A 25,332-nucleotide genomic window follows, 5' to 3' on the forward strand; every position below is an offset into this window, starting at 1 on the left:
ATCCCCATAAACAAATGTTTTTAATGTTAATATAGTTATAGACTTGCCTTTCACATTTAGATCTAAATTCTAACTGGAATTAATTTTATATATGCTGTGTGGTAGGCATCAAATATTATTTTTCATCCATGTGGTTATTCAGTTGTCCTGGCACCACTTGTTGAAAAATCTAGCCTTTCCCCAGTACTCTGCAGTGTTACTTCTGTCACGTAGCAGGTGTCCATTTGTGCATGAGAATCTATGTCTGAGATGCCTCCTCTAGTTTTCTATTTGTCTATCCCTGCTCTAATGCTACACCAAAATATTATAGATTTAATAATCCATCTTGATATCTGGTAGAGCAAGTTTTTCCACCTTGTTCTTCAAGAGTATCATGGCTATTTGTGCCTCTTTGCACTTCCATACAAGTTTTAGAATCACCCTATTAAGTTATATACACACAAAAATATTGAGATTTTGTTGGGATTGCATTGAATCCATAAATTAATTTGGGAAGATTTCACAATTGTACAAGATTGTGTCTTCTAATCCTTCAACATAGTATTCCTTCTTTTGTTTAAGTCTCCTCAGGTCTCTCAATAAGAGTTTATAATTTCATGTGTTAGAACTCTTTCAGACCTTTTGTTAGATATATTCCCAGGTATTTCATATTTTTGGTGCTATTACAATTGGTATTTTAAAATTTCGTTTTTATTTTTGTTGCTGATGTACATAAGAATACAATTGGTTTATATATATATTAATTTCAGCAAATTGCTAAATTATTCATTTTAATAATTTATCTATAGATTCTTTTGGACTTTCTGTATACAAATTAGATCACCTGAAAGTAATGCAATTTTCTTTTTTTAAAAAATCCTTACATATTTTGTTTCTCTTTTGGCTTCATATACTTTCTAGACCTTCTATATAATGTCAAATAGATAGAAGCAGTGACAGTAGGCATCCTTGTCTTGTTTCTGATTCAGAGAGAAAGCTTATAACATTTCGCCATTAAATATGATGTTTACTGTAGATATTTTATGATACGTATATCAGATTAAAGACATATCTTTTATTCCTAGTTTTCTAGGAATTTTTAAAAACATTTTTCATTTATTTTTTTTTGGCCGCGCCCTGAGGCATGTGGGATCTTAATTCTCCAACCAGGGATCGAACCCGCGTCCCCTGCAGTGGAAGCACTGAGTTTTAACAGCTGGACCACCAGAGAAGTCCCTAGGAATTTTTTAATGCACTTTTTTTCCTTCAAAACAAAAAACTTTTTAAAAAATTTATTTTATTCAAGTATAGTTGATTTACAATGTTGTGTTAATTTCTGCTGTACAGCAAAGTGATTCAGTTACACATATATATACATTCTTTTTCATATTCTTTCCCCTTATGGTTTATCACAGGATATTGAATAAATCCCTGTGCTATACAGTAGGACCTGTTGTTTATCCATTCTCTATATAACAGTTTGCATCTGCTAATCCCAAACTCCCAATCTGTCCCTCTCCAACCCCCCCTCCACCCCCGCCCTTGGCAACCACAAGTCTGTTCTCTATATCCGTGAATTTGTTTCATAGATAAGTTCATTTGTGTCATATTTTAGATTCCACATATAAGGAATATGGTATTACAACCAACGACTTTTTATTGAAGTATAGTTGATATGCAATGTTGTATTAGTTTCGGGTGTATAGGAAAGTAATTCATTTATATATATTCAGAGATATATATATTCTTTTCAGATTCTTTTCCATTATAGGTTATTACAAAATGTTGACTATAGTTCCCTGTGCTATACAGTAGGTCCTTGTTGTTTATCTATTTTGTATATAGTAGTGTGTATCTGTTAATCCCAAACTCCTAATTTATCCCTCCCCCACCTCTTTCCCCTTTGGTAACCATAAATTTCTTTTCTATGTCTGTGATTGTATTTCTGTTTTGTAAATGAGTTAATTTGTGTCATCTTTTTAGATACCACATATGTGATATTATATGATATTTGTCTTTGTCTGACTTCCTTCGTATGTAATCTCTAGGTCCATTTAGGAATTTTTATCATGAATGGAAACTGAATTTTATCAAGTGCATTTTCTGTATCTATTGAAGCAATCATGTCATCTTTCTTCTTAAACTGTTAATGTGGTGAATTATGTAAATTGATTTCTCACTGTTAAGCCAGCCTTGAAGTCCTAGATAAATCTAACTTAGTCTTAAGGTATTATTATTTTTTATTTCTTGATTTGGTTTGCTATTTATTTTCTATTTTTGCATCTAACTTCATGGGTGAGACTGGCCTGCATTTTTTCTTTCTCTTGTTCTTGTTAGATTTTGCTAGCATTATTAACGATTTGGAAAGTGTTCCTCTTTTTCTATTCTCTGGAAGAGTTTGTATAAGGTTGGAATTATTTATCCTTGAATGCTTAATTGAATGTACTGGAGAAACCATCTGGGCTTGGAATTTTCTTTGTGAGAAGATATTTTACTGTTGATATAATGTCCTTTGTAGTTACAGGATTTTTCAGATTTTCTATTTCTTCTTGATGTAGTTTTAGCAAGTTATACTTTTCTAGGATAGTGCTCATTTCATCTAAAATCTTAAATTTATTGGCATAATGTTGTTCTAATATCCTTTTATCTTTTTGATGCCTGTAGCATCTATAGTACTGTCTCCTTTTCATTTTTGAAATTGATTATATATACTCTTTTTCCCTTTATTTTTCTTTTTATCACTCCTCTCAGAGGTTTGTGTATTTTATCATTTCAAAGATCCAATGTCTGTCTTTACTGAACCTCTTTTTTATTTATTTCGTACTTTATTTGCTGTGCCCTTTATTTTCTTTCCTTCAATTTTTTTAAAAATAAATTTATTTATTTATTTATTTATTTATTTATTTATTTATTTATTTATTTATTTATTTATTTATTTTTGGCTGTGTTGGGTCTTAGTTCCTGCCCGCGGGCTTTCTCTAGTTGCACCGAGTGGGGGCTACTCTTCATTGCTGTGCACGGTCTTCTCATTGCGGTGGCTTCTCTTGTTGTGGAGCATGTGCTCTAGGCGTGCGGGCTTCAGTAGTTGGGGCACATGGGCTCCAGTAGTTGTGGCTCACGGGCTCTAGAGCGCAGGCTCAGTACTTGTGGCGCACAGGCTTAGTTGCTCTGCGGCATGTGGGATCTTCCCGGACCAGGGCTCTTACCTGTGTCCCCTGCATTGGCAGGTGGATTCTCAACCACTGCGCCACCTGGGAAGCCCCTTTCCTTCAATTTAATTGGATTTATTTTGCTAACATTTTTTCTAGCTCCTTGACATAGATACTTAACTCTTTGATTTTTTTTCTTTAGCTTTTCTCCTTTTCTCACATAAAGAATTAAGGTGATACATACATATTCTTTTCTCTAAAACAATGGCTTTAGTTTAATCTTACAAGTTTGACATGTGTATTTTTTATTGCTAAAATTTTTTTCTGATTTCCATTACTATTTCTCCCTTGACTCTTTTTTTTTTTTTTTTTAAATGAGAGCCTCTGGGAACTACAGTTTTGTCTTTTTTTAAATTTTATTTATTTATTTATTTATTATTTATGGCTGTGTTGGGTCTTCGTTTCTGTGCGAGGGCTTTCTCTAGTTGCGGCAAGTGGGGACCACTCTTCATCGCGGTGCACGAGCCTCTCATTATCGCGGCCTCTCTTGTTGCGGAGCACAGGCTCCAGACGCGCAGGTTCAGTAATTGTGGCTCACGGGCCTAGTTGCTCCGCAGCATATGGGATCTTCCCAGACCAGGGCTCGAACCCGTGTCCCCTGCATTGGCAGGCAGATTCTCAACCACTGTGCCACCAGGGAAACCCCCCTTGACTCTTAAGTTATTTTAAAATGTGTGCCTCATTAAAGGATCATATACCATGATCAAATGGGGTTTATCCCAGGAATGCAAGGATTCTTCAATATATGCAAATCAATCAATGTGATAAACCATATTAAGATACTGAAGGAGAAAAACCATATGATCATCTCAATAGATGCAGAAAAAGCTTTCGACAAAATTCAACACCCATTTATGATAAAAACCCTCCAGAAACTAGGCATAGAGGGAACTTACCTCAACATAATAAAGGCCGTATATGACAAACCCACAGCCAACATTGTTCTCAATGGTGAAAAACTGAAACCATTTCCACTAAGATCAGGAACAAGACAAGGTTGCCCACTCTCGCCACTATTATTCAACATAGTTTTGGAAGTTTTAGCCACAGCAATCAGAGAAGAAAAAGAAATAAAAGGAATCCAAATCGGAAAAGAAGAAGTAAAACTGTCACTGTTTGCAGATGACATGATACTATACATAGAGAATCCTAAAGATGCTACCAGAAAACTACTAGAGCTAGTTAATGAATTTGGTAAAGTTGCAGGATACAAAATTAATGCAAGAAATCTCTTGCATTCCTATACACTAATGATGAAAAATCTGAAAGAGAAATTAAGGAAACACTCCCATTTACCATTGTAACAAAAAGAATAAAATACCTAGGAATAAACCTACCTAGGGAGACAAAAGACCTGTATGCAGAAAACTATACGACACTGATAAAAGAAATTAAAGATGATACAAACAGATGGAGAGATATACCATGTTCTTGGATTGGAAGAATCAACATTGTGAAAATGACTATACTACCCAAAGCAATCTACAGATTCAGTGCAATCCCTATCAAACTACCAGTGGCATTTTTCACAGAACAAGAACAAAAATTTTCATAATTTGTACGGAAACAACACAAAAGACTCCAAATAGCCAAAGCAATCTTGAGAAAGAAAAACGGAGCTGGAGGAATCAGGCTCCTGGACTTCAGATTTTACTACAAAGCTACAGTAATCAAGACAGTATGGTACTGGCACATAAACAGAAATATAGATCAATGGAACAGGACAGAAAGCCCAGAGATAAACCCATGCACATATGGTCACCATATCTTTGATAAAGGAGGCAAGAATATACAATGGAGAAACAACAGCCTCTTCAATAAGTGGTGCTGGGAAAACTGGACAGCTACATGTAAAAGAATGAAATTAGAACACTCCCTAACACCATACACAAAAATAAACTCAAAATGGATTAAAGACCTAAATGTAAGGCCACACACTGTAAAACTCTTAGAGGAAAACATAGGCAGAACACTCTATGACATAAATCACAGCAAGATCCTTTTTGACCCACCTCCTAGAGGAATGGAAATAAAAACAAAAATAAACAAATGGGACCTAATGAAACTGAAAAGCTTTTTGCACAGCAAAGGAAACCATAAAGAAGACGAAAAGACAACCCTCAGAATGGGAGAAAATATTTGCAAATGAAGCAACTGACAAAGGATTAATCTCCAAAATTTACAAGCAGCTCATGCAGCTCAATCAAAAAAACAAAACAACCCAATCCAAAAATGGGCAGAAGACCTAAACAGACATTTCTCCAAAGAAGATATATAGATTGCCAACAAACACATGAAAGAATGCTCAACATCAGTAATCAGTAATCATTAGAGAATGTAATCAGTAATCAGTAATCATTAGAGAAATGTATCACCTCACACTAGTATCACCTCACACTAATCAGAATGGCCATATCAAAAAAATCTACAAACAATAAATGCTGTAGAGGGTGTAGAGAAAAGGGAACCCTCCTGACTGTTGGTGGGAATGTAAATTGATACAGCCACTATGGAGAACAGTATGGAGGTTCCTTAAAAAACTAAAAATAGGACTACCATACGACCCAGCAATCCCACTACTGGGCATACACCCTGAGAAAACCATAATTCAAAAAGAGTCATGCACCACAATGTTCATTGCAGCTCTATTTACAATAGCCAGGACATGGAATTGACCTAAGTGTCCATCGACAGATGAATGGATAAAGAAGATGTGGCACATATATACAATGGAATATTACTCAGCCATAAAAAGAAACGAAATTGAGTTATTTGTAGTGAGGTGGATGGACCTAGAGACTGTCATACAGAGTGAAATAAGTCAGAAAGAGAAAAGCAAATACCATATGCTAACACATATATATGGAATCTAAAAAAAAAAAAAAAAGGTTCAGAAGAATGTAGGGGCAGGACAGGAATAAAGACGCAGACGTGGAGAATGGACTTGACACGGGGAGGGGTAAGGAAGGGTAAGCTGGGACGACGTGAGAGAGAGGCATGGACATATATACATTACCAAATGTAAAATAGCTAGTGGGAAGCAGCCGCAAAGCACAGGGAGATCAGCTTGGTGCTTTGTGTTCACCTAGAGGGGTGGGATAGGGAGGGTGGGAGGGAGATGCAAGAGGGAGGAGATATGGGGATATATGTATATGTATAGCTGATTCACTTTGTTATAAAGCAGAAACTAACACACCATTGTAAAGCAATTATACTCCAATAAAGATGTTAAAAAAATAAAAACGTGCCTTACTTTCCTAACATATGGTGATATTTATTAATGGTTTTTTAATTAATTAATTTATTTATTTATTTATTTATTTATTTTTGGCTGTGTTGGGTCTTCGTTTCTGTGCGAGGGCTTTCTCTAGTTGCGGCAAGCGGGGGCCACTCTTCATCGCGGTGCGCGGGCCTCTCACTATCGCGGCCTCTCTTGTTGTGGAGCACAGGCTCCAGACGCGCAGGCTCAGTAATTGTGGCTCACGGGCCCAGTTGCTCCGCGGCATGTGGGATCTTCCCAGACCAGGGCTTGAACCCGTGTCCCCTGCACTGGCAGGCAGATTCTCAACCACTGCGCCACCAGGGAAGCCCCAAAGGCACTTTTGAAGAAAACAAATGTTTACTGGGCCCTAGTAAAGAAAAGTAAAACTTAAAGTAAACCCTGTTCTCTAGAAACTTTCACATCAGTGGAACAGACATATGTATTAATAATTTCAGTACAATATGATGATGCCTTAATAGAAATGTATTCAGCATCCTCTGGGCCATACAGAGGAAGAAGTAACCAAATTCTTTGGGAAACTAGGATAACTACCGAGGAAGGGATGTTTGAGCCTTAACTTAAAAGATGGATAAGGTGGGGGAAGGTAATCCAGGCAGAGGGAGAAAGCAACCTGTATTAAAAAAAGCATGTCATTGTAAAGTACATGACATGTTCAAATAAAAGATCAATAGTTCGGCATGGCTGGACTCAGCATTTAAGGAAAAGGGAAAAGGACTGTCAGAGGTAAGAGGGGACCACCCTGTTACCTTTTATTAAACACTCTCATAGTACCCTGTATTTTTTTTATAACACTTTTCCTACTTTGAACTTCTTGTTCATTGTCTGTTGTTTCACAGTATTCATCCTTAATCCTGGGGAGTCAATAGATACTATCTAAAATTAATAAATCAGGGACTTCCCTGGTTAGTACTTTGCCTTCCAATGCAGGGAGTGCGGGTTTCATCCCTGGTCGGGCAGCTAAGATCCCACATGCCTCTGGGCCAAGAAACCAAAACATAAAACAGAAGCAATATCGTAGCAAGTTCAATAAGGACTTTAAAAATGGTCCACATCAAAAAAAAATCTTAAACAATAAATAAAATTAAATTAATAAATCAAGGGACTTCCCTCGTGGTCCAGTGGTAAAGAATCCACCTTCCAATGCGGGGGACGCAGGTTCCATCCCTGCTCGGGGAACTAAGATCCCACATGCTGCAGGGCAACTAAGCCCGTGTGCCACAACTACGGAGCCCACGTGCCCTGGAGCCCACACACCACAACTAGATAGAGAAAACCTGCACACCACAACTAGAGAGAAGCCCGCGTGCCGCAACGAAAGATCCCGCATGCCTCAAGGAAGATCCTGTGTGCCGCAACGATCCCTGGTCCAGGAAGATCCCACATGCCACGGAGCAACTAAGCCCGCGAGCCACAACTACTGAGCCTGCACGCCACAACTACTGGAGCCCACACGCTGCAACTGCTGAGCCCGCATGCCACAACTACTGAAGCCCGCGCACCTAGGGCCCGTGCTCCACAACAAGAGGAGCCACAGCAAGGAGAAGCCTGCACACCGCAACGAAGAGTAGCCCCCCCCTCGCTGCAACTAGAGAAAGCCCATGTGCAGCAACAAAGACCCAACGCGGCCATAAACCAAATTTTAAAAAATTTTAAAAAAACCCAATGCAACCAAAAAAAGAAAAGAAAACTTTAAAAAATAAATAAATCAAGAATAAATATAAGAATATCATGTTTAGTTGTAATAAAAACTAAAACTGTTAATATGGGTGTCTCAAGGAAGTGGGACTAGGTTATAGGGTTCAGGGGTTTGAAAGGAAACTTTTACTTAATTTGTTTATATTCTTCTGTACTGTTCAAATATGTCCTCGTGCATATATTATGTTTTTAAAGTTTTTATTGAGATAAAAACTCACAGTAAAGTGCGCAGATCTTAAGTGTTCAGCTTAATAAATGTTTACACATGTAAACATGGTTACACATCCATGTAACTACTATCCAGATCAAGATATAAAATATGTCCAGTGCCCCAGAAAATTCCCTCATGCCGCTTGCCAGGCAATACTGCACCCACTGAGATAACCACTGTTCTTTTTCTTTTTTTTTTTTTTTGGCTGCGCTGGGTCTTAGTTGTGGTAGGCAATCTCCTTAGTTGCGGCTCAAGGGCTCCTTAGTTGCGGCATGTGGACTCTTTATTTGTGGCATGCGAACTCTTGGTTGCAGCATGCATGTGGGATCTAGTTCCCTGACCAGGGATCGAACCCGGGCCCCCAGCATTGGGAGCACAGAGTCTTAACTACTGTGCCACCAGGGAAGCCCCAGAGATAACCACTATTCTGACATCTACCACCATCATGTAGTTTTGCTTGTTTTTCACTTCATTTACATGGAGTTATATACTGTGTGTTTTTTTAAGACTTTTATTGATGTATTGAATATAATACACTTACAGTAACATATACTGATCTTAAATGTTAGCTCAATGAATCTTGATATATTTCCAGCACTCCAGAAGATTCCCTCATGCCCCTTCCCAGTCACTACTGTCCCCACTAAGATAACCACTATTTTGACTTCTACCCCTATTGCTTAGTTTTGCCTGTTCTTGAGCCTCATATAAATGGAATCATACAGTATTGTGGTGGCCATGGAGGGTACCACCCGGATTTTCTTTAAGAGAACCTGCTGTGGGAAGCAGAGTTGACCGAGAACCTCTAGCCTACCCTGCTGTAGCTCTGTCTTCTGAGCCCCAGCTCCCCGGGGCTACATCCAGCCAAAGACTGAGTATGAGGTACTGGAGCCTGGCCCTTCTGCCTGATGGGGAGCCCTCCGGCAGACCACCTGTGCTCAGGTTGGCTTGGCTGAGACCCTCAGACTGTGCTGCCATCTGAGACTCTTCCTACTTAGTCTTTCCCTCCTCCTCTCCATTCCCAAGTTTTAGACCTTCATTGTGATTTGAAGGTTTTCCATGCCGATTCCTGCTCCCTCTCCCTTTATTCTTCACGGGCTTTCCCCCTAATAAGTCTCTTGCGTATATCTGATTCCATTTCGGCACCTACTTCTCGGAGGACCCATGTGTTTTTGTGTTGGCTTCATTTGCTCAGCATTCTGTCTGTGAGAACCATCCATGTTGTTATGTGTAGCAGTAATTTGTTCTCTTTTATTGCATAAGTATACCTCAATATATGTATCCATACTAATATTATTGGACATTTGAATAGTTTTCAGCTTGGGGCTCTTATTTTTTTTTTTTTTTAAACATCTTTATTGAAGTATAATTGCCTTACAATGGTGTGTTAGCTTCTGCTTTATAACAAAGTGAATCAGTTATACACATACAATATGTTCCCATATTGGCTCTTATTTTAACGTTTCTGTACATGCAATCTTTTGGTGAACACGTGCATTCATTTCTCTTGGGTATATGCCAAGGAAGTGGAGTTGCTGAGTCATAGGTATATGTTTAGCTTTAGTAGATACTGGTAAACAGTTTTCCAAAGTGGTGGACCAAGCTACACTCCGACAGCACTTACGAGAGTTCCTGTTGCATATAATATTTTTACAAATTTAAACGTAAAAGTAACTAGTTCAAAAGATAGATACAAAACAAATGTATGCTATATCATCCTAGCTTCATGTTTAAGTTACCATTTTTAAAACTGCTCCATAGAAAAAATGTTCACATACCCCAAAATGTTAATAGTGGTTATATTAAAGGGAGAAGGGAGATCACAGGTTCCCTTTACCTTTGACTTTGAGAAATATCTGAAATGCTTTACAACAAATATGTATTTCTTTTTCTTTTAATTACATTGTCTTGAAAAATGTTACATAGAACTAAAAGGCTTATGATGAAAACCAGCAGTCTCCTCCTACACTCCTCCGCGTCCCTCAGTCCCATGCCTCCTAGCTTGCACTCCTATAATTGCTTTCTTGCTTCCAAAGATGTGTTGAAATCCCTTATCTGCTGCCTAATTCTCTTTATTCTTGTGGGTTTCTATCTTTTCCATCGCTTTATTGTCATTTAGTGAGATTTCAAGAGGGAGAGGAAATTAATATGATCAATCTGCCACTTTTAATCAGACAATCCAGGCTGATTTTTGGACATTATCATGGTGAATGGGATGTATCAAAAAATAGCGGCTTGTTTTAAAGACATCATTCTGGTGATTGGGAATAGGGATGGTGAGAATGGACTGGGGAGGGGAGCACCCAGAGGCTTGTGGGGAGAATGCTTAAAGAGCTGGCAGGAGGGGCTTCCCTGGTGGCGCAGTGGCTAAGAATCCGCCTGCCAATGCAGGGGACACGGGTTTGAGCCCTGGTCTGGAAAGATCCCACATGCCGTGGAGCAACTAAGCCCGTGTGCCACAACTACTGAAGCCTCCAAGCCTAGAGCCCATGCTTCGCAACAGGAGAAGCCACCGCAGTGAGAAGCTCGTGCACCACAACGAAGGGTAGCCCCTGCTCGCCCCAACTAGAGAAAGCCCGCGCACAGCAACAAAGACCCAACGCAGCCAAAAATAAATAATAAATAAATAAATAATTTTTTTAAAAAGAGCTGACATGGTATTAGGAAAACAGAGAGGTAGGCTTCTCACCCATCTGCAGCAGGATGGAGACAACAACGTAGAAGGCACAGAGAGTCCGTGCCTCAGGGTCACAGCCCACATCACGGGGCTGCTCACCCCAGTTCTGCTCCAGGATAGGCTCTACCTGGAAGGAAACACACCAGACTGTAAAATCTAGAAACAAGGAAATATACCAGAAATGGCAAATATTTGGCCGCACGCCTTAATCCTGAGCCCACGGCAGACATAGCAATCCACCATGGCACTCTTGCCTGGAGACCCTCAAACTCTCAACATAGTGACAGGCGCTGCTGATCAGTCAAGATGGGGCCAACTGCCCTCCTGGGACTAACAGTTTTCCACCCCCTTTCTTGCCCATAGGCAAGCAACAGAGCCTAAAAAGCCCATCCCAAATTGTCCTGGAAACTATATATCCAGGGAATTGCCACAAACCAGCTGAACAGACAGCTGGCAGAGGACTATGAAGTAGGAAGGGACTGGTCACTGGGACTTCTGGATCCCTTGAGAGCATGGGCATTCACTTCCACTAGGACCTGGGCCCTCAGCCCAGGCTGTCTTACCTTGTCCTTCAAAAGGGGCAGGGTCCCCTTATCTAGGGCCTCAGCAACAAGCTGCCCCTCCTCAGACAGCTCTGGGGGCAAAAAAGAGGGTGGTTGGTAGAGAGGCGAGGCACGTGGTGGGATGGGGCTTCACTCTCTGGTGAGACCTGGGACAAGCATCAGAGGTTCCAGAGAGCCCCCAGGAGTGCTAGATGGGGGTTCTTCCAAAGGGCTCCTGCTTTCCTCTTAGCCTGCAGGAGGTCGTAGGGGAAGAGGAGGCCCTCCCTCAATCCCTGGCCTGGGAAAGATGGCTAGTGTCTGAAGTGTGAAGTTCTATGCCTCACAAAATGTAAAAGGCAGTGTATACCCCCTTCCTCCCAAGATTTGATTCCCCACAGGCCCCTCTGCTCAGCATTTCCTCCACACCAGCTTACATCCAAACCCCTCCTCACCCATCAAGTCATCCAGGAAATCCGAAATGGCTTCTGTGTGCTCCTCTATCAAGATGCCAGCAGGGCATATACAATGGAATATTACTCAGCCATAAAAAGGAACGAAATTGGGTCATTTGTAGAGACGTGGATGGACCTAGAGACTGTCATACAGAGTGAAGTAAGTAAGAAAGAGAAAAACAAATATCGTATATTAACGCATAAATGTGGAATCTAGAAAAATGGTACAGACAAACCTGTTTGCAAGGCAGAAATCGAGACACAGACGAGAACAAACATATGGACACCAAGAGGGGAAAGCGGGGGTGGGGGGTGGGGGGATGAATTGGGAGATCGGGATTGACATGTATACACTAATATGTATAAAGTAGATAACCAATAAGAAACCGCTGTATAAAAAAAATAAAATTCATTGTTTTAAAAAAAAAAAAGATCCGAGTGGCGTTAAAAAGCCTGCATATGGGGCTTCCCTGGTGGCGCAGTGGTCGAGAATCTGCCTGCCAGTGCAGGGGACACGGGTTCAAGCCTTGGTCTGGGAAGATCCCACATGCCGCGGAGCAACTAGGCCCGTGAGCCACAATTACTGAGCCTGCGCGACTGGAGCCTGTGCTCCGCAACAAGAGAGGCCGCGATAGTGAGAGGCCCGCGCACCGCGATGAAGAGTGGCCCCCGCTTGCCGCAACTAGAGAAAGCCCTCGCACAGAAACGAAGACCCAACACAGCCAAAAATAAATAAATAAATAAATAAATAAATAAATAAATAATTTTTTAAAAAAGGCTGCACATGACAGAACCTGCTGGGTCTTCCATCTGTAGTTCCCCAGAGCGCCGGACCTCAGGCGCCTAGGACCAGGAGATGGGGGAGATAAGCCCGGTCCCATTATAGCAGGTTGTCTCCCCACTGGCTCCTCCCTCTCCCTGCCCCGGTTCTTCCTTGGGCCTCTTACCCTTCGCTCTAGACCCTGCAGCTCTTCATCCTTGCTGAGGCACTTGGTGAAGCAGCTTAGCACCTCTTTTCGCCCCTCCTCAGTCGGATCCTGGAGGACTTGCACCATGTCCTGCATCCTCTCCTTCACGCTTGGGAAATCCTCCAAACTCAAGGACTTCCCAGTAGAGGCAGAAATTAAGAACCCCACCCACCCAGCCTAGCAAGCTCCATTACCAAGGCCCCCCAGACCCCATTCTTTATCTGTCTTTCTTCTGGAGACCACCTCTCTGTATCTTCCCTTCTTCTAGTCTTTTCCTGTTAAATGAAGCATCCTTCTTCCCAGACACCCACCAGCATTGCCTCCCGCCGACCCCACTTCCACCTCCCCAACTCACCCTCAGTCTTGTACCAACCCCCAATTCTTCTCCATCTGCAGGAAATCAAAGCTTATGTCGTCCTTTCCATTCAGAGTACAAGCTTTGGGCCCCAGCAGGAGTAGTGAGGATTTAGAGGAAGTTAGAGCAGTGGTTCTCAGCTTTGACTGTGCATGAGAATCCCCTGGGGAGTGCCCAGACCCGATGCCCAGGCCAGGCCACACCCCCAGATCACTTAAGTCAGAATTTCTAGAGGTGGGACTCAGGTATCACTACTTTTAAAGTTCCCCCCAGGTGATGTCTACAACCAATGAGAATCACTGTGTTTAGAGGAGACAGATGCAATCTCCAGACTGAAGTTGAAACCTGCTTTGGGCACTGCCCTACCCTTGTCCTCCCAACGAGCTCCACTGCCACACACACGTATACACACACATTCACACACACTCAGCTGCCCCACCTGAGCTGCACTTCTTGAGGCCAGAGGGCTCAAGAGTGAGGAGTGCAGCTACCCTGAACACAGCTGGCTTCCATCCTTACCTAACCAAGATGAACCACCATCTTTCTCTGCAGAGAGCAAGAATAATCTCAGAGAGTCTTCAGGTCACCTCCACCCACCTGTGGACCTTCTTGTCCCAGTGGTGGAAGTTTTCAGTTCTGGACTCTGAGCCCTCACTGCCCATGCCAGGGAGCCTGCATCCTCATCATTGTGTGTAAATGACAAAGCACTATATTCACAGACCCCTTCCTACACCCTCAGAGACAGGCAGGCATAGGATTATGCCTAGATGATTGAAGGAGAAATGGAAGCCCAGAGAGGGCCGCACAGCAAATTTGGATCAGGGCAGGAACTGGAATCTATCCCCTGACTCCTCTGTTATGGCACTTTAGTCTCTTCTGAGCTAGCAAGACCTTGCCAGGATTGAACCTGCAACTTCTACAACTTCCAGAAATTTTTCTTGAATTTTCTACTCCATCTAGACTTCTCTCTACTCCTTCACAAGGCCTTTTAGGCAGTACAACCCTTATTGGATTCAGGGAAAGACTCTGAAATTCCAGAGGAAGCCACATTCAGAATCATAGGGATCTCCTGGTCTAATCCTAGTTCATTTTAACGTCAGCATAACCATGGCTCAGGAGGCTGCGGAGCTAGTGAGTGGCAGAGCCAGGACGAGGCCCTGAGACCGTCTGACTCCTAGTGCAGTGCTCCTTTCAGTGCTGGTGCTATTGTGTGAGAACGGGCCAGGCAATTCAAGTGTGCTTCCTAGGCCAGTAACCCTTCTGTAAGGGCTGTGAGCCCAGGATCCAGCACACTGACCTGCGCACAGAGCAAGTCAAAGTTGGCGGAGCCTGGAAACGCTAGGTCAACATGCAATCCAACCTACTTCTCCAACAGGCAGATTTTTCTCCTGCCCTTACCACAGTTCCCACCTGGGTGCATCCTATTACATTCTTAGCACTAAGAACTCTATAATCCCAGGCCATTTGTTATCCTCTTTTTAAAAATAGTATCCTCGGGGCTTCCCTGGTGGCGCAGTGGTTGAGAATCTGCCTGCCAATGCAGGGGACACGGGTTCGAGCCCTGGTCTGGGAAGATCCTACATGCCGCGGAGCAACTGGGCCCGTGAGCCACAATTACTGAGCCTGCGCGTCTGGAGCCTGTGCTCCGCAACAAGAGAGGCCGCGATAGTGAGAGGCCCGCGCACCACGATGAAGAGTGGCCCCCACTTGCCGCAACTAGAGAAAGCCCTCGCACAGAAACGAAGACCCAACACAGCCGTAAATAAATAAATAAATAAATAAATAAATAAATAAATAAATAAATAAATAAATAAATAAATAGAAAAGTCATTTAAAAAAAAAAAAAAATAGTATCCTTGCCCATTCTGGAATGATGAACAGGAGGCCCAGAAGCTCACTCACCTTCTGGAAAGGATTTTTCTTTTTTGCCCGAGAAAACCTAATACCTAAACCAGTTTGTAAAAAGAGAAAGAGAGAAAGACCAGTTATCAGAAAGCTCCGTTCTGGGACTTCCTCGGTGGCACAGTGGTTAAGAATCCGCCTGCCAATGCAGGGGACACGGGTTCGGACACCGGTCTGGGAGGATCCCACTTGCTGTGGAGCAACTGGGCCTGTGCGCCACAACTACTGAGCCTGCGCTCTAGAGCCCACGAGTCACAACTACTGAGCCTGCGCTCTAGAGCCCACGAGTCACAACTACTGAGCCTGTGCTCTAGATCCCACGAGCCCCAACTACTGGGGCCCCCACGCCTAGAGCCCGTGCTCTGTAATAAGAAGCTCATGCACCGCAACGAAGAGCAGCCCCCGCTCTCAGCAACTAGAGAGGGCCCGCGTGCAGCAATGAAGACCCAATGCAGCCAAAAATAAATAAATAAATAAATAATTTTAAAAATTAAATTAAAAAAAAAATTTTTTTTAAAAAGAAAGCTCAGTTCTCTCTCTGTAAGGTCCTCTTTCTCCCCAACCTTCCCACCCTGCCCTCCAACAGAAAAAAAAATACTGGGAGAGAGATGGGAGTTAACACTTCTAGGGAAGAATTAGTGTCATGCTGGGGCAAATCCTGGGTCAGTGGTGTCTGAGCAAGGACCCTTCATCACCCTTCTTCTCATTCCCTGGAACTTCCCCCCACCTTCCAGCTCACCAGGGCCCCTCCAGGCTGACACAGACCCCAGCTGAATCGACCGCCACCCTACTCATGTGTTCAGGCTCCCCCATCCACCCCGCCCCACCAGGCCTTGCGTACCCATACTCTCTGCGTTGGGGAAGACGAGCTGCTTTACTCGATAGCCCAGGACCTTCTCAGGGGTGATGGTCACTTCCGTTTGGTGCTAGGAAAAAGGAGCTCAGGTTGATTGATCCCTAGGCGCTTGACATAGTTATCTTGCCTGATCTCCCAAACAATCCTGGGAGGTAGACATTTTTATCCTCATTTTACAGATGAGAGAACCGAGGCTCTGAGAGGGCCAGCAGATGAGCCCGTTTCACAGCAGTAGAGCTGAAATTTGAACCCGCATCTGACCCCAAAACTCATGTTGTTTCCACTTCATTCAACAAATATTTATGGGGAATTCCCTGGCCATCCAGTGGTTAGGACCTGGCGCTTTCACTGCCAAGGGCCCGGGCTCGATCCCTGGTCAGAGAACTAAGATCCTGCAAGCCACGTGGCGTGGCCAAAAAAAAAAATTTTACGGAGGACAAAACATGCCTGCTTTGTTCCAGGCATCGTGGCTTCTGCCCTCCTGCCTCCTGGAAAGGGAGGAAGACAATGAACAAGCAAAAAACACCCGTGTAACTATGAACCGTGGGAAGCGCTATGAAGCAAATGAAGACAGAGCACCACTAGAGAGTAACAGGGGAGAGACTGAGTGATGCCACACAGACTTTCTTGGGGCAAGAAGAGAAGTCGTAAGAAGGCCAAGGAGCAGGCAAGACTGCTCAGAGAGGTCTAAAGGAAGAGCTGAAGAGCGCGGCGGCTGGGCTGGCAGCCCCTGACCTGCAGTGGGTGAGCCAGGCTGGCTCTCCCACAGTCCCCACCTCCCAGGATCCTAACCTTGTGTTCATATTGGAGACCAAAACATTTCATCGGGTCCCCCAAAATATATTGCTTTTCACTTTTCAGGATTACAGTCTTTGTGGTCTTCAGAGTTTCCGTCACTAGATAAAGGTCTTCTCTCATCGCCTGGATTGATTGGAACGTAGGGGGCAGTTTCCTCTTCAGCTTTCTGGAGGGAGTAAAGGGGGAATGAGAGGGGCCCCACCTCCCAGGGACATTTCTCCCTCTCCAGCAGCTCGTTTCTATTTGAGACTAAGAAGTGCCTCTGAGGCCAGAAGACCACAGCACCCCCATCCCAGTTCACTTTACCCACTGTGGGCGGGAACGGGGTGCAAAGTGGGAAGGGAACCCACTAGCATTTCTGGAAGATTACAGTGTGCCAGCACTGTGAGATACTTCACGCGTCATTTCATTTAACCCTCACCGCCCCGCTATGATGTAGGCAGGATTGCATCCGTTTTTCATATGACGAAATTGAGGCTTAGAGACAGGTCGTGAATGGTCCAGGTTCACACAGCTAATAAATGTATAACTGGGATACAAACCCCAGTCTGTATGAGTCCAAAGCTTGTGCCCTTCCCATGGCACTGAGATAGGTATCTGCCCAGTCCACAACACTCCCTTCTCTGAGAAGGGGCTCCGACTCCCTGCACTGGTCTCTGGGGCCTGGTTGAATTGTCCACCCTTGGGGGTCCATGAGGCATCTCTGATTCCATAAAGAAATTCATTTGGTGACTTAAAACAGCCTGATGGGGGACTTCCCTGGCGGTCCAGCAGTTAAGACTCCACACTCCCAATGCAGGGGGCCCGGGTTCAATCCCTGGTCAGGGAACTAGATCCCGCATGCATGCCGCAACTAAGACCCCGAGCAGCCAAATATAAATACATGTATAAATCTACCTCCCTCCCTACCTGATGGAACTTCTGGTATTCGCAACCAAAAGACCCCCAAGAAAGTCCTACGTCCTTGCCTGAGCAGATCTTCCTCTACCTACCCTCCCCCACACAACTCTATTTACACATTCCACATAGCTTCACTCTAGAAACAACAGGCATGTTAGAAAAATTGAGTTCCCTCAGAAAAACTGCAAAAGCCCCCTCCCCAGCAATACCGTGGTGGGTAGGGGTAGTTCAAAGGACCAGTACAATTTCACTGTAAGGCTTTCAGTTTTTAATTAAAAAGGAAAAACAAAAGGCATCCACCCTGCTCAGGGAGGGCTAGCCCAGGAGAGCGGTGGGGCCCCTTCCCCTGACCCATCCACACTTTCCAACAATTGCAGCTAGGGAAGAAGACACCAATACCAACCACAACATGACTGCTGAGGAGGAAGGCTGGTGATATCCCTCTAAGTCCCTTGGAAGGACCATGCCCTCAGCTATCAGAACTTCTGTGGCACTTGATTGGTGCCACCCTGGTGGGGTGGGCTGGTGGCACTTCCTGTGCAGGAAATGTTCAACGGGGGTGCTTTGATTTCATTGGGCTTCACTTCAGCTCTCTTACCAAGTACTTACCATGTGCTGGGGATAAACAGAGAGGTTAGTAAAGTCAGTCCCTTGTCACAAGTTGTTCTTAGTGCAGTGAGGGGAGGGAACATGGAAACCACTGGCTTACCGCAAGGCAGAGTGAAACAGGCACAAAATACAGATTTGGGCAGCACAGTATAGGAAAACAGAGGAGAATGGCCTCTTGAAACCAGCCAGTTTTGGTCCAAGCCAGAGTAATCAATCACCCTGGAGGACAGCAGGGAAATGAGTGAATTGAGGACCTCAGAAGAAGGGCTCCTGGAGGCTGATCCTGGAAGAATGAGAAGGCTTCCTGAGTGTGGAGAAGAGGAGGGCATGCTTGAGTGAAGCAGTGGGATGGGGAGAGCTGGGAGTAGGGAGTGGGAGGCTGCACCAGCCAGGGGCCCCCCACCTCAGACGCCCTTGGTGCCCAAAATGGGCTTCTCCCTCTCTCCCTCCCCCTTGCTGCCCGCATCCAGCCTCACTTGTTCTTAAGAGAATCCAGGAATTTCTGGAGTATCCAGGTGTTTGATAACTCGACGCCCTGCTCCGGGGACCTGGAGAATGTTATTCCCACTTCAAGTGTTTTTTCTTTGGGTAATTTCACTGTCAAACTTCCCTTTGAGTCTGCGCTGTCCATAACTTGGGACTTAACCTCTTGACCTGGAAAGAGAAAGGTAAACGTCACATTGAGGCTGACCCAAAAAGATCTCTCTCTAGAAAATCCTCCCTGGTGCACCCCGTCCTGGGCTCCCCTCCACGATCCCCTTTCCTTCTGAGGAATTCTTCCAGCTGTGGCTCTCCAGCCAATGCTGTTCTCACCAGAAGTCATCATGCCTGGAGCCCACTCTGCCACCTTCTTACTAAATGACCTTGGATAAGTCACATCACCTCTGAATCTGTTTCCTCATCTATAGAAGGAGAATTTTTTTTTTTTGGCCACGGCCTGCAGCATGTGGGACCTTAGTTCCCTGACCAGGGATCGAACCCGTGCCCCCTGCAATGGAAGCTCGTTGTCTTAACCACTGGACCACCAGGGAAGTCTCTATAGAAGGAGAAATATTAATAGTACCTACTTCCTGTGCTTGAGGAAATTAAATAAACTAATGCAGTTAAGCACTTAACAAAGTGCCTGGCACACATACTAAATGTTCAGTAAATGTGAGCTAGTCCTATATAACTATTTGAGAGGCTGAAATGAGACAGGGAAAAGTAAAGTGAAAGAATTAGGAGCCCCTGACCTTGGGGAAATAAAAGTTAAGCAGAGTTCAGTCTCTGTGTTTGTGTGAACTGTGCAGGTGCAAAGTGAGGCAAGTCTGGAAAGTTGCCCACCCAAGTGGACTCTGCCCAGCCTTGCATAAGGCCTTGCATAAGGGCGTGGACTCCAAGTCAGTTGCTGCCCTGGAGTTAGTGGAGCATATGTGGAGATGCTGCCAGGCTGAGAGCCCTTCTCTCAGACCTCCCAGTTCTGAGCCTACAGAGCAGGGAGAGCTTCTACTGCTGGATTTTGGGGACAGGGCCGGATTTACAGAGAAGAAATGCATTTTGAAACTGGTGGAAATATGACAGACCTAGAAATAGTGCCTGAAATCAGTCCTGTGTGTGTGACGCTAACGTCTCAGGGCCCAATTGTTTCTTGAGTAACGTAAAAGTTTGTGTGTACTTTATCAGAGAGAAAGAAAAATCAAACCTTATGCACACAAAGAATACAGTATGGGGGAATTCCCTGGCGGTCCAGTAGTTAGGACTCTGGGCTTCCACTGCAGGGGGCATGGGTTCAATCCCTGGTCAGGGAACTAAGATCCTGCAAGCCGCGCGGTGCAGCAATCAATCAACCAATCAATAAAACAGTATGGAGGAGGGGCAGGGGGAAAGAGTACCTTGACAGTGGAGAAACCCGACAGGCACTACCTCAGCCAGCTGACCAAGGTCAACATCAACAGTGATAAGTCATGTTGATAGTACATAACCTTGATATGATGTGATGGGAACAGCACTTTACCTCTGCAGTCTTCCTCCCCCAAACCCAGTACCTAGGTCTATCCATAAGAAAAAAAATCAGACAAATTCCAGTCCAAGGGGTGTCCTACAATACGCCTGACCAGTACTCCTCAAAACTGTCAAGGCCATCAAAAACAAGGAAAGTCAAAGAGGAGCCAAAGGAGACGTGACAACTACATGTAACATGATGTCCTAGATGGGATCCTGGAACAGAAAAAGGACACTAGATAAAAACTAAGGAAATCTGAATAAAGTATGGACTTTAGTTAATTAAAAAAAAAAAAAAACTATGTACACCATCTACACCATATAGTTAAAAAAATAATAATCTGTTTGAAAAGGGAGCAGGCCAAGTCGCTGAAAATCAATTTAAATTACCAGTTCACCTCATTCTTAAGGATTTTTTTAGTTTGGTTTCACCTCTCCGTCTGAAATTTTTTATGCAAACAGATAGACTTTCCCTTAAAGGAAGTTAACTGACTTCTTAGTCAAATTTTTTTTTCCATAATTAAACTTGCCCCTGCCCCTGGGGAGTAATATGATCACTGCAAAACATCCTAGTCTTGCTTTAAAGTTTTCTTGTTTCCAGTGAACTTGTCATTTTTTTTGTTGTTGTTGAGAATTAGCTTTTAGTAAATTGACTCTTGGCAATTCTCGTTTCAGAGAATTGACTCAGAGTCTTTGAAAAATACTAATCTGAAAATTTCCTAAAGTCCCTGGCTCACTTAAACCCCACTTGTGGAAAAGCCCACCACCTCAGAGTATTCTGGGCACTGCTCTTGGTCACATAACAGCAGTACCAGGCACGTGGCAGGTGCTCTAAAACTATACAGTGGTGTTAGAATTCTTTTCCATCTCTTGGTGAGACCCAAATGGGCTTTGGCAGAGATGTCTGAGCTGTAAAACTCCTCACCATGAGGCATGAGATGCTGCAATAAGTCTCCAAGTGAGGGTTCATCAACACCTATCCTGGGGCTTCTGAAACCCAAGAAACCCCAGGAGTCGCTGAGCTTGGAAGCAGGGGGATGGAACAGACTTCTCTACTAAGGCCTTTGAGCCCTTAAGGGAGTTCTGCTCACCAGCAACTTCCCATTCAGCCATGATCTCCAGGAACAGAAAGGGATAATAATAATAACCGCCACCAGTGGAATGATTGAGGCGAACTTTTATTGAATGCTCCTTCTTGCAGGCACTGTGGTAAATGATTTACGTAATTTCTCTCTTTTGATTCTTGCAACAGTCTTCTTGAGTTGACAGATGAGGAAACAAACTTAGATAAAACCACTTGTCCAGAGGTTACCCAGCTGGTAAGTGTGGCAGAGCCAGGTTTCGAAGCCAGATGCCCCCAATTCTAAAGACTGAGTCCTTTCCTAACCACTAAGCAAACTGCCTCCATTTAATTATCCATTTAAATGATAAACATTATAAACACATGAGAAGACCTCAGCTAATTTAAAAGCGAATTATTTACAAAGGAAAAAAATAGGAAAGACGACTATTTAAGAAGAGTTTCCAATAAAAATAAATTTCCATTTCCCCTATTCCCTTCTCCCCATGCAGCTCTCCCGTACATTTCTTAAATTGAGGTGTATGGACGTGTACATACAAATACCACGGTTTCTTTTTTGACTGGCTGACCTCGTTGATAGCAATGGGGTGTTGACAGTGGGGTAGCGTAGGCGTGGGCACAGTCTCTCACCCACCTCATACTGACCTTGGAGCCCAGGAGCCAGCTTATCAAACAGCCCTTCACCCTTGTCCATCTCCAGGATGTCCTACAGGGTGAGGTCTCTCTTATCATATTGGTATCCGAAGAAACGTCTCCTCTCCTTCACCAGATAGAAGCAGTGGAATCTGTCAGCATCAATGAGGCCTCTGACAGCAATCATATCCCCACCAGCGTCCATGTGTTGGACCACAGCTCTTGCGATTTTCTCAAATACCGCGAGCATGGTGTCTGGACCAACTGGGAAAAGGAAGCCCATTGCAGTTTGGGGGAGGGAAATATTGGTTCAGGTTTTTAAATCTTCTACCTTTGGCAGCTTGGGGTCAAGAAAGATCCAAAAGTTCTAGGCCACCCAGAACGGTTTGCCTTCCCTGTTTCCACAAGGTGTGGTGGTCACTACACACTAAGGTGGGATGGCCATCACAAATGCCGGATTCTCCTCTGCCCCTTGTGGAACCCTTCTGGAGGAAAGCTGGAGTGGTGATGGCCCCAGAAGGAAAGCTAGATCTGTTTTCTGCATCTCCCACAGCAGAGCTGCCCCTTGCTCAGAGGGGCCTGATGGGTGGGAAGGCAGGCCCACCATCCCCAGCCAGACCCTCACCAGTGCTGATGAAGAGGACCCAGGAAGAGATGAGGGGCATGACTGCCGGACCTCACATTACCAACCCCAACAGATGACTCGCTTGGCTCTGACTCCTGGGCCTCCCCCCTTTCCTGTTCTGCAAGGCAGTTGGATGGTTGCCCCTACCAACCATTTCCCAGTGAGATGGTCATAAACTGGCCACAGAAGGAAACAAAAGAGAAAAGGTAGCACTCTACCTTGGTACTCAGAGTGGCTTGGAGCTAGGTGCTCTGGACAGCCCCCCACCCCCAAGTCCTGTCTCCTCAGTTTCTGGTCAACTTCTGAAGGGTCCCCTTATACTTGGTAAAATAAAATGAATCCCAAAACCCCGCCTGGGGCATCTCCCTCCACCCACTCTCCCCTTCACCCTCTCCTGGTCTACTTTTGTCTCCATCTTGCCTGCCCTGCGGGACCCTCCACAGGCCCACCACCGGGCCAGCCTGACACAGCTGCTCCTCCCCCATTTCTATTCAGCAGCAGCTCTTGTGTCCCCACCACGTTGGACCCTTCGGGCTCTCTTTCCTCCAAATCCTTCTTACTCTTTCCCCTTCCATCAATCATTCTACATCTCCTTCCTTTTGACATCTCCTTCCCTTTCTTCAGGCTCCTTTGCCACCCTCCTGAGGCCAGATCACCCCTCACAGTCTTCCTGGCCACCTTCCCCTAAGTCCCTTCCGGCTAGCCCAGGCACCTACTCACCCATGCTCCCTTCTCTGCCCCTGCCCCCATCATGGTGGCCAACTCTCAACGCACTCCCCACCTAGGAATTCATCTGGGTATATGGAAAGGCTGTGCCCAGGGCCCACAGGTCCATCTCAGGGGCCACCCACCTCTTTTTTTGTCCTCAGCTACTCACCAAAAATGGAGGTTGTAAGAGTCCCCTCTGTGTAAGATCTCTGCACAGTTCCTGGCCACTGTGTCTCAGGAAATTATAATACGGGAATTGAAAAAAAAAACACAAAAAAACAACTGGAAAGCTAAGTGCCCCACCTCTCAGGCTTTTAGATAAGCCACATTATGGCTGGGGTGGAGGCAGACAGGCCAAAGGTAAGAAACCAACCCTTCCCTCCTCCTGGACCCAGGGAGCAGGTGGGAGATAGATAGATATACACAGATGACACTGCACTGAACGCGCTGTAAAGACTCCTCCCTCTCCTGGCCATGTGAGCCTCAGTAAGTCCTCTTCCCCTCCCACTCATGCTTATGGCGGGGAGAAGGAAGCAGGAAGATTCCTCTGAAGACACAAAGGCCAGGAGGAGATGCAGCCCTCCAAGGCAAGGAAGAGAAGTGAAACAGGGGAGGAATTCAGAGGAAAGGACTGGGCACCCCTTGGGACTCTGGCTTCTATATGAAGCCATTGCTGAACTGACCTCCTCCCTGGCCGTGTCACAAGCTATCCCTCTGCCAGCCCAGCCTGGCTGAAGCCCAGAGGTGTAAGTTCTGTCTGAGGACCAGCCAGGCGAAGTCCCAGAGCAAAATGCTGCTCTCTGGCCGGCTTGCTGCCTCTGCCGGTTCCCCGCCAGCCCCTCCAGCTTGCTCTGCTGGAGGCGGCAGGAAGAGCAGAGGTCCCAGGGGCCCTCCCACCATCCAGGCAGAGGGTCGGACTGATGCTCCACGCTGCCCCCTCTCCGACCCCTCCCGGAAGCAGAGGCCAAACTCAGGGGAAATAGGAACACACTGTCCTTTATTTGTGTTTCTCAGAATACTGTACAAAGGGAGTAAAAATCCTATTCACACTTTGCTTAGAAAGATTTTGAGGTCAAAGTTCCTTATGATACGTGGGGCGGGGGTTGGGGGGACCAGGACGCAGAAAACAGGGCCAGTGACGCCGCCACCGCCACTGCCACCGCTCCCTCAGCGCCCTGGCACCCACACCTTCTCAGAAGTAACACGGGCCCCAGTCAGGCTGGGGAGGGGAGAAGGCGGCTCCCCTCCAGCCCACGCGCAGGCTCCTCCCCGCCCCTGCAGGTCACTCCCTGCACCTGCCGCTGTCCCACTTGAGAGGGACCATGCAGGACTCTGCAGCCCACCAAACCCATTTGGAGGTGGCCTGATGGCCCCATAGGTGCATGCCACACGAGAGGCCCCGCCCCGGCGCAGTCTGCACGAGGAGGTTACCGGGTGAAGGGCTGCGGAAGGGCCCCACCGTTCGTCATTTCTGTCCCATGTCCCCGCGGCCCTCACACCACTGCAGAGACGGGTGTCAAACTGGACCTGTGTTTACGATGACGCACAGGCCCCTTCCACCCATCTCCACCCCCTCGTGCCAACCCAGGAACAGCCTCCCTTCCCATTACCCCCACCATGCTGTGAGTAAGTGACCCCTCCAAGCCTGCCCCCTTCCCTGACCACTTCCCAAAGAATGAGGTTGGGTCTGTTCCTCCCCCCGCGTCTTACACGAACCCCCGCTGCTATGCGGCCCCGTTCCTTTCAGTCTCAATTCACCCTCCCCACCCCTGCCCCCAGCCCCCTCCCCACCTCCACCAGGGACAGGAGGCTGCAGCCCTGGCCCCCCACCTCTGGGACCAGGCCATGCGCACCCAGCCCCACCCCCCA

At 45.4% G+C, this 25,332-nt stretch overlaps 1 protein-coding gene across 1 annotated transcript; it reads right to left on the bottom strand.

Annotated features, from left to right (window-relative positions):
- Positions 1 to 11,037: 11,037 nt before the first annotated feature.
- GSDMB (gasdermin B) lies at positions 11,038 to 22,380 on the bottom strand. Its single transcript, XM_068531740.1, is given in 11 exon segments — positions 11,038 to 11,181; positions 11,618 to 11,688; positions 12,049 to 12,132; positions 12,822 to 12,891; positions 12,996 to 13,157; positions 13,892 to 13,917; positions 15,274 to 15,291; positions 16,091 to 16,199; positions 16,922 to 17,093; positions 18,913 to 19,090; positions 22,143 to 22,380. Coding segments are annotated over 11 exon segments (1,272 nt in total).
- Positions 22,381 to 25,332: the final 2,952 nt, after the last annotated feature.

The sequence above is a fragment of the Eschrichtius robustus genome, chromosome 20, assembly GCF_028021215.1.
Source record: "Eschrichtius robustus isolate mEscRob2 chromosome 20, mEscRob2.pri, whole genome shotgun sequence".
Lineage (NCBI taxonomy): Eukaryota > Metazoa > Chordata > Mammalia > Artiodactyla > Eschrichtiidae > Eschrichtius > Eschrichtius robustus.